The sequence below is a fragment of the Notolepis coatsorum genome (assembly GCF_963971535.1).
Source record: "Notolepis coatsorum genome assembly, chromosome: 14".
In the NCBI taxonomy this organism is placed as follows: Eukaryota; Metazoa; Chordata; class Actinopteri; order Aulopiformes; family Paralepididae; genus Notolepis; species Notolepis coatsorum.
The window spans coordinates 30337210-30356865 of NC_140178.1; the positions used below are offsets into that span (position 1 = coordinate 30337210).

At 43.3% G+C, this 19656-nt stretch overlaps 1 protein-coding gene across 2 annotated transcripts in view; it reads right to left on the bottom strand.

Annotated features, from left to right (window-relative positions):
* Positions 1-882: 882 nt before the first annotated feature.
* The window catches only part of med25 (mediator complex subunit 25), a 38321-nt gene continuing 19547 nt past the window's right edge, over positions 883-19656 (bottom strand). Inside the window, exons 12-20 of one of the 2 annotated variants that reach the window (XM_084328584.1) lie at positions 15136-15221; positions 14894-14951; positions 14659-14766; positions 12120-12299; positions 8473-8583; positions 8135-8206; positions 2359-2529; positions 2040-2157; positions 883-1732 (exon numbers count right to left, since the gene is read on the bottom strand). In XM_084328584.1, coding sequence (XP_084184710.1) covers positions 1629-1732; positions 2040-2157; positions 2359-2529; positions 8135-8206; positions 8473-8583; positions 12120-12299; positions 14659-14766; positions 14894-14951; positions 15136-15221 — 1008 coding nt within the window. In that variant the 3' untranslated portion in view covers positions 883-1628. The remainder of the gene's footprint in view (positions 1733-2039; positions 2158-2358; positions 2530-8134; positions 8207-8472; positions 8584-12119; positions 12300-14658; positions 14767-14893; positions 14952-15135; positions 15222-19656) is intronic. The other variant, XM_084328585.1, reaches the window with a different exon arrangement.

The window sequence follows — 19656 nt, forward strand, 5'->3', positions numbered from 1 at the left end:
TCTGTCTGTGTGAGTCCATGTGAGAGCGCGAGGGCTAAGGAAAAGCTTAGAAACAAGAACCCACTGTCACGGTATCTTAGCAACCGTCTCCCGTCTCCCAGGTGACTGGGACTGACATCACTTCCTGTCAGTGCGTGTGAGAAATCCAAGTCGGTGTACATGGTGTGCAAGTGTAAAACAAATAAATATATATATAAATAAAATACAAAATTCCTGTTTGAACCCCAAGATGAGAATTTGTGTGTTTGGGGGCAAACAGAGTTCACATGTATATGCTTTGATGCTTCCACATCTGTGGGACGGCTCATCGAGCTATGTGCCCTCAGCACAGGAGTCTGTGTATAGTACTACACATCGTAACACTTTGTGCTAACGTTTGAAAGCGATTGTGGTGTGTGTGTGTGTGTGTGCGTGTGTGCATGAGACCGTTTGGTCTGCATTCGCAAGTTGCAAAGCTGATTCTGTGCACATATGTGGACTCGCTGCCATGTGCGCATGCGGTCAGCCTGACAGTACGTCATGCCAGGGAGAACATGGCCAACTGATGCCATCTGGTAGGACTACTTGGCACAAGGGGCCCCCCTCTATGGTTCCACAACATATTGGAGTAGTTAAAATTAACACTGTGACACCGTTTGGCCAAAGGAAATACACTGAACCAACTATTTGTGTCTATTCCCGGTCTCTCCCTCACCTTAAGGTGTCTGTGTGTGTGTGGGGGAGGGGTAGATTGTGGAGACTGGTGGTCTTCACGGGCTCAGCGCCATGTGTGCGCTCCCAACAGCGACGCCTTTTCATACCGAGAAACAACCTTTACCCCCCCCCCCCCCCCCAATTAGCGTCACACGTCCTTCACAAAATTATTATTCTTTTTATTTCATCTCAATAAAACAACCATATCTTTCAGTCAAAAAGGTCCAACCAGAAAACTAAAACCTTGATAAAAAAAAAGAAAAAAAGAAAAGACATTTCATAATTCGAACGGTAAAAAAATGTAAAACAGGTATAGGAAGCGAAATAAGAGCTGATGGACTCATTAAGTTAACATGGTGGATTAGAGTGCAGCGTGTCCCAGCGTGAGTCCTGCTTACAACATATACATGATGACTATAATGCTTGAAATATATGCTGCCAATTATATTCAGCAGCTTATATTTATATATATATATAAAAAAAGAAAATTGTACTGTGACGAGTCCAGAGCTCCGAACATTAATGAAATAGAAAGGGCCTTTCCTAATGTATCAATGTAACTTATGGTAATCTCCTTTGGTACACAATAATGTAGTTGACATAGAAGTCCGATGGTTCCATCGTCATGGAAACGGAGCATTATTGTCACACAGTGTGGACAGTGATTGAGACTCATGTTCCAACCGCCACTAGAATGTTCCTTCATATGATGCCATCGCCACGGTAATAGAACACGTCGGGGGAGTCTCACGCACAGCCGATCCGACGCAGATTTCCCATGACAACTCTATCCACACAAAAAAAAAAAAAGAAGAAAAAGATCTATTGCAGTCATTGTAGTGCGTCACCTATATACGACCCTTCAAAGAACGTCGTAGAGGTGAAAACGGAACGGCCCCCCTGCTATCAGCGACATCTCTACGGTCCAGAACGAATCATACGAGATCCATGAGGACCTCGTCCTCCATGACGCTGGACACCTGGGGCATTCCAGGCTGCGCTACGTTCCCTCTCTGACCCGCGGCCATCAGCATCTGACCTGTGGAGGGAACCAAGAGGACGTGGGAGGGAGGTTAGCGAGAGAAGATTTAGGGCGATTAGGTCATTGGTTGCTCAAGAGGTTTCGTGGGTGATACTGATGGGAGACAAAGCTCCAAATACAGAAGATTAAAAATCAGGACTAATAAGCTGTAGTGTTTTTTTGTTTTTCTTTTGTCATTACAACGCTTGATGCTTGCTTAGGATCCTCATAATATCTAAAAGCAGAGCGTCACCTAGCTCATCGCTGGGTTTACAGTCTCATGTATGTTTACAGTATGGGGGTTTGACTGCTGCTGATGGCCCACCTTGCAGAGGCTGTCTCCACTGGCCCTGCATCTGAGGACCTCCTGGTGCCGGGTGAACCAGCTGCTGGCCTAAGCCCTGGTGGGGCATCATGCCCTGCATGTGAGGCACGCCCCCCTGCTGCGAGAGAGACACGGGAGACAGAAAGGAAGCCGCGTTTAACATCAGCAAAAGGCTGGATTTTCACAAGAAGCGCAAAGGTCACTCGAAACGCTTTGAGACATTTTCTACATGAGCCATGTGCTGCGTAGTGAGTCATTTGTGATTGCCGACAGGGGTACAATGGTGATCACTGGAATAGTCATTTTGTTACATTCTTACTGGCTGCTGTTGGCTGAGGAGGAGACTGCGCAGCTGCGGATTGGCTCCCGGGTTTGGAAGGCGGAGCATGGCACCCTGAGGCGGGGCTTGGCCACCTTGAGCGACCTGGTTGGGTGGAGCGCCCACGCCTGGCGGCTGCTGGTTGGCAGGACCTGCTGCTCTCATCGTCATCTGAGCGAGTGTCGCACAGTTCGAGAGGTTTAAAAGGATAGAGAAGATAAGAGTTACTACGCTTGGACAGACACCACTGTATTTATCGCTAATTAGATTGCCCCAAACTAATTTAGAAGATCAGGGTGAAAAGGCCTATGACAGTAGGCCTATGACATCATTTTCTAAAAAGGTTTTCTCGAAGCACCGAAATCGTGGTTGGGATGACAACATTGGTACTTCCAACTAACTTTACAAACTAAAGAGATAACTAGAGAGGTTGGACTGAAGTATGGCATCATTAAAGTGCATTATCTTCGTGCCAAGTACACACATGTAAGATTTGATTAAATAAACACAAATGAAATGTGTTTTTCAACCAGAAGGAATATGGCAGGCATGCTATGAGATAAAGGCCCACCCAAACAGTAAACACATGCCGAGTGGAAAGGAGCTGTCCACCAGACCGGTGCTGAGCTGAAAGAGGGAAGAATTTGAAAACGGTAGAGTTCTTTCTTTATTAGGAATAACCCCTTGAGACGTAACATCTCATTTTCAAGGGGGTCATCAGAATATGTGTGTGCGTGCATCATTGTGTGTGTCTATGTATGCATTTGGGTGTGTATAGAAAAGTGTCGTTTTTTTTTTTAAAGGAAAACTCCAACATTTTGGGAAATTAGCTTACCGTATTTAACATCTTCCCTGGAGTTAGATAAGAAGATACATACCTTTTTTGTCTCTCTGCATGCATTAGGCTTAGGGAACGCCCGCACTGTTAGCGTAGCTTAGCTTCATCACTGGAAGTGGGTCAGACCTTTACCCTGAAGTTCCCTAAACATGCTATACTATGTTATTTGATACTATCTTGTCTAGCACAGTCTCTGGAGCGTAACAGTAAGAAGCATTTTGTATGAAAGTATTCTGTACTTCTGTATGACAACTATTAAAGAAACTTGAAACTTGAAACTACAGTCCCCTACAGTCACGAAATACACTCCAAATACAACTCCAAAACGTTCCTGTAAACATGTTGTGACCTGTGTATTTACCACGTGGAGAAAAAAAATATTGAATTCGACATTTACGTTTTCTAAGCAGATATACTCGGAACTATTTTTTGCCGAACCACTCCTCTCTGGGCTCAGTGATTTCACGTCAGCAGTGCTACTTTCTAACGTGAGGCCAGTGTTTGTTTACATTTTCATTTCATTCAAAGGATCCGAACCGATTGAAGTTATTATGGATACCATGACTGGTAAGTTTTAATTTATGTTTTTAGATGGAAGGCTGTATTCCATCTGTCTAACGTTAGTGAATATTGTGAGATTGATGAATAGGACATAACGTTGCTGGACTATGGACCTAGTTAGCCCCTTTCGTGACTGCGATGCACGGCTACAGGGTTTGGGCGAGTGAATCCACACTTGTGGTATTATTATAACTCATTTATTGTGTAACGCTAGCCCCTTAAAACTTACCACAGTCATGGTATCCATAATAACTTCAATCGGTTCTGATCCTTTGAATGAAATGAAAATGTAAACAAACACTGGCCTCACGTTAGAAAGTAGCACTGGTGACGTGAAATCACTGAGCCCAGAGAGGAGTGGTTTGGCAAAAAAAAAATCCGAGTACGGTATATCTGCTTAGAAAACGTAAATGTCTAATTAAATTATTTTTTATTTCTCCACGTGGTAAATACACAGGTCACAACATTTTTGGAGTTGTATTTGGAGTGTATTTCGTGACTGTAGGGAACTTCAGGGTAAAGGTCTGACCCACTTCCAGTGATGAAGCTAAGCTACGCTAACGGCGCGGGCATTCCCTAAGCCTAATGCATGCAGAGAGACAAAAAAAGGTATGTATCTTCTTGTCTAACTCCAGGGAAGATGTTAAATAAGCTAACTTAATAGTTAACTCTTTTCTATACCTCATCCTTATCTACAGTATGTATCTCTCCCCTTATATTTCTCTGATCTATTCTATTTCCCGACGCTTTTTTATGACTAAGTCACTCTCCTTATCTCTTTGCAGGACAGGGAACCCTCTGAAAATCAATCGGTCTACTGAGTAGAGCTCCAGCCTTTTTAAACGTCATATCTTTGAATTTTAAAAAGAGTTTCCTGTATAATTCCCCTGGAGATCCGATCTGCCCCCTCGCTGGAGACATTTAAGGCCAGACTAAAAACCCACTTTTACTCCCTATACTTGAATAAACCCTGATTTCCCCACACCCTAACTCACACACTCCCATGCAATTTTATCCTGCCCCCTCCCCCTTGTATCTCTTCTTGTGCTCCTCTGTCCCCTGTGTGCTATATTGTACTTGTGCTCCCCTGTCCGTGTGTTGGCCTACTGTTGTCCTATTCTCTGAATGTACCGTCTTGTCCTGCTGTGCCTTTTTGTATTTTATATTATGACATTTTATGCTTTGATTGTACAGCACTTTGGTTGGCTCTTGAGTTCTTAAACGTGCTTTATAAATAAATGACTTGTCTTGACTTATAAATAAATAAATAATTAGAATGAAATGAAATAATGATGCCATCAAGAGACAAATCCTGGAGCTGCTCCATAGACGGCAAGTAGTGGAACAACACCTAGGATGCTATGGACAGTAACCGTGGCGATGTTACGGGGATATGGGTACATTTTCAGATTCAGAGCCCTTCAATTTAAATCCAATTAATTTGGATGCAATAGCTCGAAAGAAAAAAGATTTGAGCCCACAGAGTCGGCGGCTAAGTTGTCAATGGACCAACTCCACAAAGTGTGACGTGATGACATCACAAATTAAACTTTTGATACTCCAATTTCCAGCTTATGGGGGAATGTGCACAGGCAGTGTTTTCAGATGTGTTTTTATGACGCGTGTGTGTGTCGGGACAGAGACGCTCTAATCTTACTCTAATGCTGCAATCTCTACCAGACGTGTAGGCTGCGCGGGAGACGGATGCAATACACCAGCGATTTTCTGCTGCTTCATTCTTTTCAAGTCAAGTGTTGCTTTATTAATCCCCTTGGGGAAATTCAGGTATCATACCAGCAGGGGGGTGTATATATAGCATAAAGGTATATATAATACCATTATATTATAAATATCTATTAATAAATAATAACAGAACAAAGTAATAATAATGATTGTGATAATAGTGATAACAGTGAACAGTAGCGAGTCAATCAGTCAGTAGAAATAGTGGTGACATGGTCCATAACGTAGTAACACGGATTCCGTGCAGTGTTTATGAAATCAGTTTTTACGCTTTAAGTCGTATTTTCCCACCGCGGCACCTCAGTGAAGTGTGGGAATACACTGACCGCTCTGTAAACGCATGTTCTCAACAAAGAAATCCATTATGTTAAATTATGTGATCTCTTCCTTTCGGCCAACTGCGGCCAAGATTTCAGTTTCCTGATTGAAGGCACTTTGAGGCACAGCGGAATGGGTGGTAGCGCCAGTATTTTCCTTTGCCTACCCCCGATGCAATTGTGTAAACCCTGCAGTTGAATAAAGCAGAAATTAATGGCCAAAAATAAACTGTTACATTGTAGGCACACAGCAAAATTATTTTAGACTATGTGTTCAAGTTGTTAATTTCTCTGCTCCTCGTCAGTTTAGTTGAGAGCCTAACTTTATTTGACTGCCTTTTTAAACGACCAAGCAGCCGACGAGGACCAGTGCAGTCCTATCCTAAAATGAGCTGAAAGTTGTGTTGTTTGTTAAAACAAGTGGTCTACATGTTAAAATAATAGCTCTACACTCTTACAGCCATCACTGATATAGAGTGCTTGGTCAGTAACATGGGTCTCCTAGTCCCTCCGCTCTGCAGTAAACACAAAAAATACATTTTCTGGTATCCCGTTCCCACTTTATCCAATTATGAGAGAGAACTCTACACTGCAAAAATAAGACAAAAATAAGAAATAAAAACTAGTTTTAAGGAAATGTGTCCTCGAAACAAGTAAAGTAATCTGCCAGTGCAGTAAGCTAATGTGGCTTGGCAAGATCTCTTGAAATAAGTACAAATATCTAGGGTTCTCTGTCCTGATTGGATAAAGTGGGAAGGGATACCAGAAAATGTATTCTCCGTTTACTGCATAGCAGAGGGACTGGGAGACCCACGTTACTGACAAAACACTCTATATATCAGTGATGGCTGTCAGAATGTAGAGCTATTTAACACTTAATTATATATATATATTTTTAAACACTTACAGTACCGGTACCTTTAAATTACTGCGACATGGTCAAAGGATTAAGACATTCTTATATGGCTTTTCAGCGCGGGACAGAAAGGGAATTCAACTAGGCCATCTAGCTGGATTTTGACAGTAGCTCACATAAAGATAAGCTGCACCAAGTTCCTGTTTAGGTAATGTAAGATAATTATCCAGATAATGCTAACACTAGCTATTCACATACTTTACAAAGAAATAATGCAACCCGAGTTCATCCTTGTGACAGTGATTTGATGATGCTGGTCTTAGGCAGAAGTACACAGAAAGGAATGCCTTCTCCACGCAAGGAGCCTATTTCCCTCCTGTCATTCAAACTCTGGCCATTTCCTACGGCGCTGGTTTAACGCTCCTGAAAGTTGTCCAATATCCTCTCCAGTGTTGCTCTACAAGCAGTTATTTCCATTGTGCCATATGTTGAAAATAGCCTCCTGACTAGAAGTGACGTCCTGTCAACCCTTTCCCAGGCTCTGTAAGGCTGTGGGTCTCGCTTCCCCGAGAGGCGAATAACATGCACTCGTTTTGGGATGCTGGTGCAAAGCGGGCGGCTGGGGAACACCATGCCATGACAAAACCAGTTCCACCCTTATTGGATTTATGTCTCATCATATTTGGGAAGAAAGGCCAGTGATTTAAATTGCAGGCAAGGAAATAAAAATGCTCTTTCATATCAATAGGCTACAGTCCTTTTCTCACCCCTGATTCCTGGTACTGCGCCATACTATTCTCACAACGAAGAAAAGAAGTGTTTGCCAAATTGCCATACAATATGGCGCAATGCCACACATTATATAGTCACAATTAATAAAGAGGCATAAAGGCCTACATAATTTTGGACTGAACAAAGTTGTTCTTCATTTATTGTGCCAAGCATCCCGATTGAAACCAGTGATAAAAATGACTATGTTTACGTTTAGTCATTTAGCTGACGCTTTTATCCAAAGTGACTTACAAGTTCTGTACAAGTCAGCAGGAAGGGTACAACTCTAAGAGCTAAGAGTCAGTGACATTGTTCGCCAAACAGTGTTGAACTCGAGTGCTACACTTGACTAGATACAATTCGAACCAGCAGTGATTATGTGGATTAATTCCCAGAAATCGCTATTTCCATCTGCAAACTTTGAGCCTCCTCTTTGCTATAGTTGCTGCTGGAACGTGTCACGTAGATCTGACGCCATGTCGTACAGTTTTAAATGTCCCGAGATCGTCGGAGAAGCACAATGTAAATTGACCACTCTAAAACCCAACCCTCTGTTCTCGATCCTCCAATCACAACAGTCGCTGAAAAGAGGGCGGTGTTCGAGATAGGTTAATCGCGTTTTAGGGGCGGACTTTTGTCTTTTTTTTTTGTTTGTTTGTTTGTTATAACACGTTGTGAGGCAAGTCTCACCAAGTTGTTGAGTCTCTGCTGGTCCTCCATCATAGTGACCTGACTAACGGGGGGCATGCCCACCACCACAGACTGGACACAGGAGAGAGAGAGAGAGAGAGAGAGAGAGAGGGGGGGGGGGGGGGGGGAGAGGGAGAGAGAGAGAGATGAGGACAGGGGAGGAAAGGGTTAACAGCAAGGCATGCACACTGGCGGAGGTTCAAACGGGGCAATGCAGCCAGCCGGCCAGCCAACCAGGAGGAGTGTGAGGAGGAGAGGAGAGGGAGGAGGACTGATGAGGCGCAAGGCAGGACAGGACAGGCCACAGAGAGCGTGTGTATATATATATATTACCACACCTGCTGCGGGACGTTGCCATGGGAGACGGGTATGGGTCCGGTGGGCCTGTTGAGAAAGTTGGGGGCGGCGGGTACCTGGCCCTGTGGCATGGCGCCCCCCACACCGCCCAGCTGGAGCACGGAAACAAAACAGAAGGGGAGAGAGAGAGAGAGAACAGTCATTAACATCTGCCTTCCAAAGTTCTCTCGCTCAGTATTAATCACAGGGATTGTTTTCACAGCTCTTTCCGCTGATAGCGAGGGAGGGAGCCGTCCTCCTGGAACCTCTCTGTGAACTCCAGATTTTAAAGGTAGATGCGAGGGGGAAACCATTTACCAGCCAGCCACCCCCCTCGTGAGAAATATGAGCAAATCTCCGCCTGCCCATACTAATATACAGAGTAGCTGTATTACTAACAGCTACAACAACAAAAACAACAACAACAAACAAAGCTCCAGTTCTTTTAGGGACAATGAAATATTCCTGGTTCAGCCCTATCGTTTCCCATTGCCTCATCTTCTCTCTTTAACCCAGTAACCTGAAAACACTTGAATACAGATTTCAGAGCACACACACACACACGATCACATTTAGGGTGTGTGGGGGGGGATATTCTATTTTGTTTTACTGTGTGTGCACAGAGCAAAATCCAATCTCGTACCCCCAAGAAATACAGCTCGGGGCATTGCACAAAGGAGCCCTAACTACTGCCCCCAAATTGACATTTTAATCATGTTAAGATTGCTGTAGCGTTCCGCCATTAGCAATGCAGCGTTGAATATGTGATGACACGCGAGAGGCGCGAGGAAAGAGGAGAAAAGAAAGAAATGTCTTCATTATGATTTGATATCTTCTGCCTTCTCTAAATGCCTCTAAACACACACATGTGGCTCGCAGATACAGGACGCGCCACCTTCTTTCCAACACGTAAAATTAGCAGGCTGAGTAAACAAGTGCCATCAACCTTAATGGGAACAGAAAGACTGCAAGAAGAAATGTAATGTAACTAATGTGAACCGCTTCCGCTGAGCCGTGGGACTCTTCGCCGAGCCGCGCCTGCCGGCTCCCAATCCGGCCGATGGCAACCTGGAGGATTTGTTAAAAGCGGCCTCCTGGGGGCGTTGATGAGCCTGGGGAACGGTCTGGTGCAATCAGAGGAGGCGAGGAAGAGACGGGGAGAGTGGAATTTCCATGACGGGACATTTACCCCCCAGGAAAACTGAGCTGACGGGACATTTACCCCCCAGGAAAACTGAGCTGACGGGACATTTACCCCCCAGGAAAACTGATGAGCGGACGGGACATTTACCCCCCAGGAAAACTGAGCTGACGGGACATTTACCCCCCAGGAAAACTGAGCTGACGGGACATTTACCCCCCAGGAAAACTGAGCTGACGGGACATTTACCCCCCAGGAAAACTGAGCTGACAGACATTTACCCCCCAGGAAAGCTCCTGAGTGGACAGGAAGGGCCTCTTCATGTGCTCCTCCTGTCTCTTTTGACTCCTGCGCCTGTCTGTATTTAGTACCCCCCCCCCCCCCCCCCCAGGGATGCACCGATATCCGATACCAGGCTAGAATGTTATATCGGTATCCAAGAATTTCCCCAAGAAACACGTCTAACGTGCCAGAAATCAAAGTGACTTGATTTGCTGCATTTTTGACAACTCTCTAAAAAATATTTTATTTATTATGCCTTTTGTCCAATGACCACAAAAAGATTGTCAAAGTCTATACTGTTCAGCCGAAACCCATCCAATCTTTCGCCGTCGACTAAAGACGCACTTATCTGAAATGAAAAGATTTATTAAATTAAATTAAATTAAAAAAAATAACCCTAACCTTACTGTCATGCACTTGTCCTAATATACTAACCAACACTATAGCACTCAACACTTTGATGAACATTGTTACTCAGCTGATAGAGTTGTACCCTTCCTGCTGTCTTGTTGTACAAAACTAGTAAGTCGCTTTGGATAAAAGCATCAGCTAAATGACAAAATGTAAATGTTCAATAAAAGTAATGTATTGGATCAGTACCCAAAGCCCAGGTATCGGTACTGAAAAAGGTACCCAAAGCCCAGGCATCGTTACTGAAAAAGGTATCCAAAGCCCAGGTATCGTTACTGAAAAAGGTATCCAAAGCCCAGGTATCGGTACTGAAAAAGTTGTAGTGGTGTGCGTGCACCCCCCCCCCCCCCCCCCACACACACACACACACACAGGTTTCTCCAATTCTTTACATCATGTTCCTGGACTCTGCCTCCCAACATCTCTAGTGTTTCCCCACACACAGTCTTTAGTTGTTCTGCCCACGCAGGCCTCTTAAAAGAACACAGACATCACTTAGTTTCCTCTATCTCATTCTCCTCACCTGCTTGAATCCCTCGTTATTCACATGCAGACGGCTTTATGGACTCAAAACTATAGTAACCGTGGTGTAACCCACATCCCTCAAACCCACCCCCCCCCCCCACCTTCACCAGCTGGTGTCCACCGCAAGTAACCTGGCAAGCAGTGTGCAACACTGATTCTCCTTCTGGTCTCCCAATAGACCTTTTTACAGTTTGTAAACAATGATGACATTTCTGTGTGCATGCAGGTTTTGGCAACAGAAAGACGGCAGCATGCCACAGATTAACCAGCTATGTATGGGCATTAACCCTTGAAAGCTGAGTGTAACGCCCCCGCGCCACAAGGCATGTTTTTGCGAAACATTAAATATCTTTTGGAACCGCTTATGATAAAGACTCGATTTTAATTGTATCTGAATCGGGAGATTCTCTTATCAGTCTTTCTCAGTCACCCACAGGGAGGCTGGCAGTACACTTAGAATTAGCTAGGATCTTGAAACATCTAGATAGGTATTTTTCGATCTCCCGCATTCAGGCTTGTAAATCCCCTCTGTCTATATATCTGTGACTGAGCTTTTAGCCTATAGCCAATGGGAATGCTAGAAATGGTCAAGTGGGACGGGAGGACCAATGGAACATTCCTATTGTTTCTCTATAGTCCAGTTCAGATGGTTGCGCGTAACAGAGGATAGAGAGAAGAGCTTGTCCCTGGTTTTATAATAAAATTACAAAAAGACACGAAGAGAGGTATAATGTTCAACAAGCATTGGAACTTGTTGTGGATGTTGAGGACGATTCAGATAATATAAATAAAAAGAACTCTGAGCCAGATAGCTGGGACAGTGATGATGACATGAAGTAGCCTACTCTTGTATCAATTGATCCGACAACTATATTACCGTATGTATTGTGCAGCTTGCATGAAAATCATCTGTTGATTCATGTGCTAAGCTAAGCTATTTGGAGCCGACAACAGAAAAGTTAATCATATGATGATTCTAATTGAAATGGCAGCTTAGTTTTACTGTACATTTTGAGACAAAGATGTTCACATTTACTGCAATTGAATATTGGCCCCAAATATCGGCTATCCAGCCTCTTTGATTGACTAATAATCGATACCGCTATCTGCCCTGCAAATACCATATCGGTCAAACCCTAGATTGGCTGGGGCAAAACTCTAATCTTTGTGATGGTGTTGACGGGGGGAATTATGCCATTCCTAGTTTACCATGATATATTTGAAGTATATCTGAGGTCCAGCGGCCCACACTCCCCCCCCTCCCCCTCTGCTCCCCCAACCCCTGCTCACCCCTACTACTCGATTCTGCTGGACCTGTTTGTGGTTGGTGATGACCTTCCGGATGCCGTTGACAAAGCCACTCTGATCGTTGGGGATGAGGCCCATGAATATCCTCTTCTTGGACGAGTACAGCAGCATGAGGACCCGCACCTCACAGGGGGCGCTGTGGGGGAAGTGGACACAGCCAGCCTAGAGGTCAAAGTACAAGAAAGAAGTCACAAGGTCATGGGTCCAAAAGTGATTATGGCATGGTTTGATTGCATTATTTCAGGAAAGGGATTTTTTTTTTTTTTTTTTTTTTAATAATTTTTTTGTATTATCAGGACACTTCATTTAAAAAGAATATTTGAAAAATTATATTAAAAAAAATTATTTTTGTGATACCAGTACCAATTGGAATAATTATTGGGGGGGTGTGTATTGCCATAATGTGCTTGAATTGATTTCCATTATCATCCACGCCTGAGTCACTATGCAAGTGATAATTTCCTAATGGTATCAATAGTATTTTATTTATCAGACTTGTTTTTTATACCACCTGCTGGTGACAAATCAAAATCTCACCAAGTATTATTTCTTTATGTATTATTATTATTATTATATAATTTTTTTCATCAAATGTCCAATGGTTTCTTTGTCCAAACAAACAGTCAACAATTCGTTTTATAAATTTAATCCAAATGGTATTAACCGGGTTTGTATGGTTCATTCCAGGAGCAAAAATTAAATTCAGACCATGATAGTGGGGCTTAGTGGGACCAAGAACCACAATACCTCCTATCTCACTCCGGTATAACCTGATTAATACTGAGAAACAATACAGCACATTGACAAAACCCCCATCAGGCAGACACTATTTAAGCCGTTTGGAACTGAATCAAACTAAACAATTAAACTTCCCATTTTCTATACTGATGGCAAAGCATGCTTCAAATCCCATTATCCATTTTGCATGTACATCTAAATATTAGCTTAGTGCGCCATCTAGGGTCTTTAGCACAAAACTGCGGCTCAGAGCCATTATTCTGAGTCCGACTAGTGGACAGAGGGTGACTTTACACTGGGTTGGTTGTGGCTCATGGTCAAATGTATTTAGGTATGCTGAATGATGGATATAAAGGGTAAAACATTTAATAATAAGAACATACTGGAGTACCCGTATGGTGGGGGAGGAGCTCCGAACACCAGACGCATGTGACAGGGGCTAGGGAACCCCACAGAATACTAGGGGAGCTCAGCAGGGGATCGCCAACACAGACCCCTCCCTCCCAGATGAGCTGAACATGTTTTATGCTTGTTTTGAGAGTGAGAGAGTGAGATAGTGAGTGAGTGAGTGAGTGAGTGAGTGAGTGAGTGAGTGAGTGAGTGAGTGAGTGAGTGAGTGAGTGAGTGAGTGAGTGAGAGAGCTACAGTGCCGGCCTTCCATCACCTAAGGTGCAGACTGCATACGGCAGCTGACGGAACCTGAAGGAACCCTTCCGTGGTGCAGGGGGTCGTGGAACACCCAGACACAGGCCAGGGGGCGGTGGAACACCCAGACACAGGCCAGGGGGCCGTTCATCCACTACGGCTCAACGTCTACCGCTGTCCAGGCCAAGTCAGTAATCCAGAAGTGAAAGGACCCGGGCCTGGGTGCCCGCACCTGTAACCGGATCCTGGGTACCCCCACCTGTAACCGGATCCTGGGTACCCCCACCTGTAACCGGGCCTGGGTACCCCGCCCTGTAACCGGATCCTCGACTTCTTGACCACCGGCACCCCCCCCCCCCCCCCCCCCCCCTTACCTGTCCTGATTACTGTACAGCATTTTCTTTTGCCACTGCAGAATACAGGTATTTGTTTGCACATATATTGTCGTATCATTTTCTGTATATATTATTAACTCATTGGGCGCCAAAAACCAGTATACTCGTGTTTCGTCACCAACGCTTGAGCGCCAAGATCCTTTGATATTTTTCCTTTGATCCCCGTTCTAAACACTCACTTGGAGCTCCCTGGAACAGCTGCCTACGTTGGAATTGCAATGACGATATCGTATCCCGCCAAGTGGCAGTATCGCCTACTTTTTGAACTGGGTATATCAGTTGTCTTCCAGTACCGAGTTACCTCCGGCTGCTTCCCGAGCAACCCGAACGAATAAAAATAATTGTTTCATCTATGAAAAAAGACTGGATTATTTTGGAAAGAGGCGATGTTTAGCATGGAATAGCGCACAAACTAAAGTATGTAGAGATGGACTGGTTAGTCAGTGTTGGACTATGAACAATGCCTGTCAAATGAGCCATACTATTGTCTCCATAGCTATAATACAGAACACGATGGGTCGCCAACATCGCTAAAATGGTCAATAACGCTGGCGCCATTGAGTAGAGATGGGAAAACAGCGTGGCGGTCAATGAGTTAAGGTGTAATATTCTTGTACTGTGTTATCACTATTGTTTTTTGTATTCTTGGGGGGTGAGCGGAGTGTAAGCATTCTATTGTACATGTTACATATGGCAAGAAATACAAAATTTTATTTTGATTTCAGAGAGAGAGAGAGACTTACAAAACCATTGGCCATTATACGGTATAGACCGTTCAGAGAATCCATATCTTTGTTGGTGAACAGAAATTGGACCATTCTGGAGTTTCTGAAGAGGTGACCTAGAGTTGTCTGCAGAGAGAGAGAGAGAGAGAGAGAGAGAGAGAGAGAGAGGGGGGGGGGGGGAAGAAAGAAACTCTTAGATTACCTCCCGTTTCATTCATAAATCCTATATTCTCACAAAGGGGAATAGTCTCACCAGTAGCTGCTGTGGAATCAACTGCATGATAAGCTTCGGCGGCCACTGGTCCGTGTTCCTGTTCACAGACGCAAAGTGCAATATTATTAATATTGGATTAAGTGCATTCCAATAGAAAGCTACATGGGTACTTTATTAACCGTCTGGGGGGGTTGAGGAAAAACATAATGAAAAAAAACGAAATACATTAGTACAGCAGACATGCTGGGTTATCAACATTTGATGCAGCTTGGCGCACTCACAAATTCTCTCCTTGGTTGACCTGCACCTGACATGGCAGCGACCGTGTGAGTTTGGTGGCTGAGTCCATGGATGAGGCTTTAGGCTTCTGGAAGGATGAATATAGAAGGGGGGGGGGTGGAGTGGGTGGTGACATGAGAGGAAGTTAAAGCCCCAAATTAGTATTATTATAATTATTTTACCATATCGATATTGGGTATATTCTCATAGATTCATTAAGAGTTTGATCTGTAGAAGGAACATACCCCATTTGATACTTCTATAATCCATTGAAAATGGGAATATAGATCTCTTTTTACTCACAAACATTAACAAGGTAAACAAACCATTTGCAGCCACAAAATACAGCAAACACGATTAAAAACGAATGTAATCATTTGACCCGTCGAGTGTTAGTCCTTGTATCAAGAGTTCAGTTAATCAACTAGAGAACGAAAACATGTCGGGTCTACCCATTTGTTGATCACTGATTGGGCCTTTAAGCTATGGTTCACACATTAAACACATGGCTAACACTCTGTGTTCATGCACACGGGCTATGGAAGTGAGGAATTGTCTCATTAGAACCTCGGAGCAGAGAACATGAGGGATTGTCCTGACAACAAAAGAATGCAACACTCCAGAGGGTCAATACACCAGTTCCACGGGGGGGGGGGGGGGGGGGGGGGGACCAACTGCACTGTATTTCTTCAGGGCATCAATCGATAATGGATCAATATTTAATCAATCCCATACTGGTCAGGTCTGCTGTAGTGCAGCCCATTGCTAGTATATATATTTTTAAGGAAGACGTATAGATTATTTATGCCAGGCATTTGCCAGGGCGTGGTATGGGGAAGGGGGCGGGGCGTGGTGTATGGATCCAGTGAAGAACAGAATAGATCTGACTGTGTGAGGTTCCATGGAGAAGACGGAATTCGATTTTCAGACATGAAGCAGCATATAAGACCAACTCACTCATTCAGTAGCTCTGTCCCTAGTGGCAGCCAATGGGAAATGCCTTTGCGTAAATAGATTTAGCATCTATGGTACTCCTGTATCCTTGTTATCGCACAGCTATCTTTTTTTCCTGGTAACCTCACGTATAGACCAAGAAGTAATGGCAGTATATTCTGTTTTTCGTCAACAATGTATTCTATATACAGTTCCATCCAAATATTGTCATGTATTGGTTGAATTTCTTAACTGCTGTCATGATTACCTGGTTCTCTAAATGCAGTGTTGTGGTACTCGAGTCCTGGACTGATTTTCAGGACTCGTGACTCGACTTGGACTTGAGCACTGATGACTCGGACTTGAACTTGGACTCGAGCATTGACTGCATTCGGACTCGGAAGGTGCAGATGAGGACTCTTGACTTGTTCATTGATAAATACAGTTGTTTTTTTCTAATCATTTGTCATAAGATATTGACGGCGAGTGCATTTGTTTGGCTATTGTGTCACAAAGTAAATAAACTCCCTTTGAAATGGTGACCGCTGTGTCATTTATGTTTAATGTAGACCTTTTTTTATTAGTATGTCAGCTCTTTGACTGCCGGAGTGGAGTGGACTCAACCTTGATGACTTGGACTCAGACTAGGGTAATGGTGACTCAGACACTGGGGACTCGAGACTCGAGATTTAGTGACTTGACTACAACACTTTAGTTTCCATGGTAGGGTTTGACCGATACATCATTATGAAACTAGAGATGGCAAGGAATCCACTGATACAATTTCATGCTAGTTTACCCAGAAGGGGGCTAAACAGTGCAGTCCAGTATTTTGACTGGAAAACTTAACTGCGATATTTTATATCCGGAAGGTTAGCAATATTTTGGCAGGCTAGATTTATGCTAACTCCATGTTTATCTAGGCTATAGAAAGCAGTGCAGAATAATCACAAATATCTGATCAACAAGAGAAAGTTGGCCTTCAAGTTCAAGTAGACTATATGTGAATTCATTGAGACAAAGGAACGCCTGAATGCACTCTATGTACTTCTTCAATTCATCATTACATTTGTCTCGTGTTTTCAGGAGTCATTTATTTACTGTATGTCCGTTTAGAATTTCCATTCAGTTTGTTGAAAGACTAGTTGGGACCTTCATGTACTTTTAAATGTATTGTTAAACTATTTTATACGTTATTATATTAACCATGTGGTCAGGGTTTGTGTTACTGTACATTTTGACACTTAGAAGTTTCCCATTTACTGCAATTGAATATTGGCCCCAATTCTCCCAAATCCCGACCCTGAAAAAAACACATTCGTCGAAACTCTTCTATACGCTTTGAATGGTTCAGCAGTGCAGAGAACACTGGAGCAGAATCACATCGGGACTTGAAGATCCATTGGAGGAAGAAATACTGAATTAGCAAAAAAAACTATCATGGTATTCCAATAGGTTTTCTGGAAATATACGTTTGCAAAACAAAGACACGATGTAGGGTTTAATGGATATTCCAATCTTCATAATGGCCTACCGACTTCTTGGACTAACAGAGGCGGGAACAATGAGAAAACGGTCAATACAGATAACCGATAAAGCCGGTCCACAAAACACCATAATTTGCAGGGCTGACAAGCGTCATATATAAAAGCTATTAACATGCATTTTCTTGCCTCACTTGGCAAAAGTCAAATAAATCAATGGTTTGACCTTGAGCTAAACCAGCATAGAGGTAAATTATGGGTAATAAATCAAACGGTGCAATAATCGATGACAGGTTGTTTATTGGACATGCCAATATGACATGGCTGAGGCAGTGGCAGAGAATGCTAATGATGATGTACACCCAAGAGTACAAAATATTAGCAACAACTTCCTTATATTGAGTTGCACGCACAATCTGTCTCAATTGACTCATCTCAAACCCCTCTTTTCTTGATCCTGTGGTAGAGAGGTGATACAGCTTCACTGGGAAATTATAAATGGATGGCTTCATGATGAACAAATGGTTGGATTCATAATGAGCTTATGGTGTATGCATAATACATGACACCTTGTGATGCATTGTATTGGTTGCCTTAACCCTTTCTGCGCCAAACCCGAGTATAGTCGGGTTTTCGTCGCCAACCGTTGAGCGCCAAAACCCGAGTATACTCAGGTTTTGATCCTTTGATATTTTTCCTCTGAGGAGCTGCGTGGACCTCCCTGTATCTCCCTTGCACCGCTGCCTACGTTAAAATTGCAATGACGATCAAATCCTGCCAGGTGGCAGTATCACCTACCTTTTGAACTGGGAACGTTTAGTGTGTGGACACTTAAAAAAAGAAAAAAAATAGTATCTGCAAAAACTCCTCCCCTTCAGAGGACAGAGATTTTAACGCCTCAAACCTATTTCCCGTATACACGAGTAATCGCGATGGGATCACTGGGGATTATTCTTTTTAGAGTACCTTCTGGCTAAGGTAAGGTATATTCTATGTCTATTTTACCTAACCTGAAACATGTTTTTGTAGCGATCAGTGTCGTATTTTACCGGACCTAAACCATGCTTTTGGTAACGATCAGAGTTTTTAGCTTGAGTTAAAACGGAAAGGGGCGATGTTTAGCGTGTAATAGTGCACAAACTACAGTATGTAGAAATTAACTGGTTACATTTACATTTACATTTAGCTGACGCTTTTATCCAAAGCGACTTACAAGTTCTGTACGACAAGACAGCAAGAAGGGTACAACTCTATCAGCTGAGTAACAATGTTTATCAAAGTGTTGCGTGTTACAGTGTAGGTTAGTTTATTAGGACAAGTGCATGACAGTAAGGTTAGTCACGGTTAGATTTTTTTTTTTTATCATTTCAGATAATGGTTGAAGAAGTGAGTCTTTAGTCGACAGCGAAAGATTGGACGGTTAGTCAGTGATGGACTATGAACAATGCCTGTCAAATGAGCCATACTATTGTCTCCATAGCTATAATACAGAACACACGATGGGTCTGCAAACATCGCTAAAATGGTCAATAACGCTGACACCATTGAGTAAAGATGGGAAAAGAGCGTGGCGCTCAATGAGTTAATAACTATAGCATGTATGGACATATCATGCCAATAGCTTGTGTGATAGGGTGTGTGTTCAGGCCTGGATCGCCCTAGGAGAAGTGAGACTTCTTTATCAACATTCAAAAGGTCAATAGAATCTATTTGTGGTCTCAGTATAGAAACTGTGTAATGATATCAGTGTGGAAACTATTTGGGTGCAACACAGTTCTCTGCTAAGAGACACAGCCCCCACCATTAGGTTCTAACAAATGACAGAAGAGTAAGGAACTGTGGCAATCTGAATCAACCAATGGGAATGATGATGGGTGGGTCTCAGTAGGAGGAGTGTGTTCAAGCGTCCAATCGTAACGGCTGCTTCCTTCAGACAAAATGAGGAGGCGGCAGGATCAAGGAGGATCAAAAAAAGGAGGGCAGGGTTTGAGATAGTCTCTGCTTTTGAAAATCCTTATTTATCCTGTTTCCACTCCATCTTTAATAAGTCTCAATAATCTATGATATATATTTCACCTGGTTAATCTATTTCATATGCATTACAAT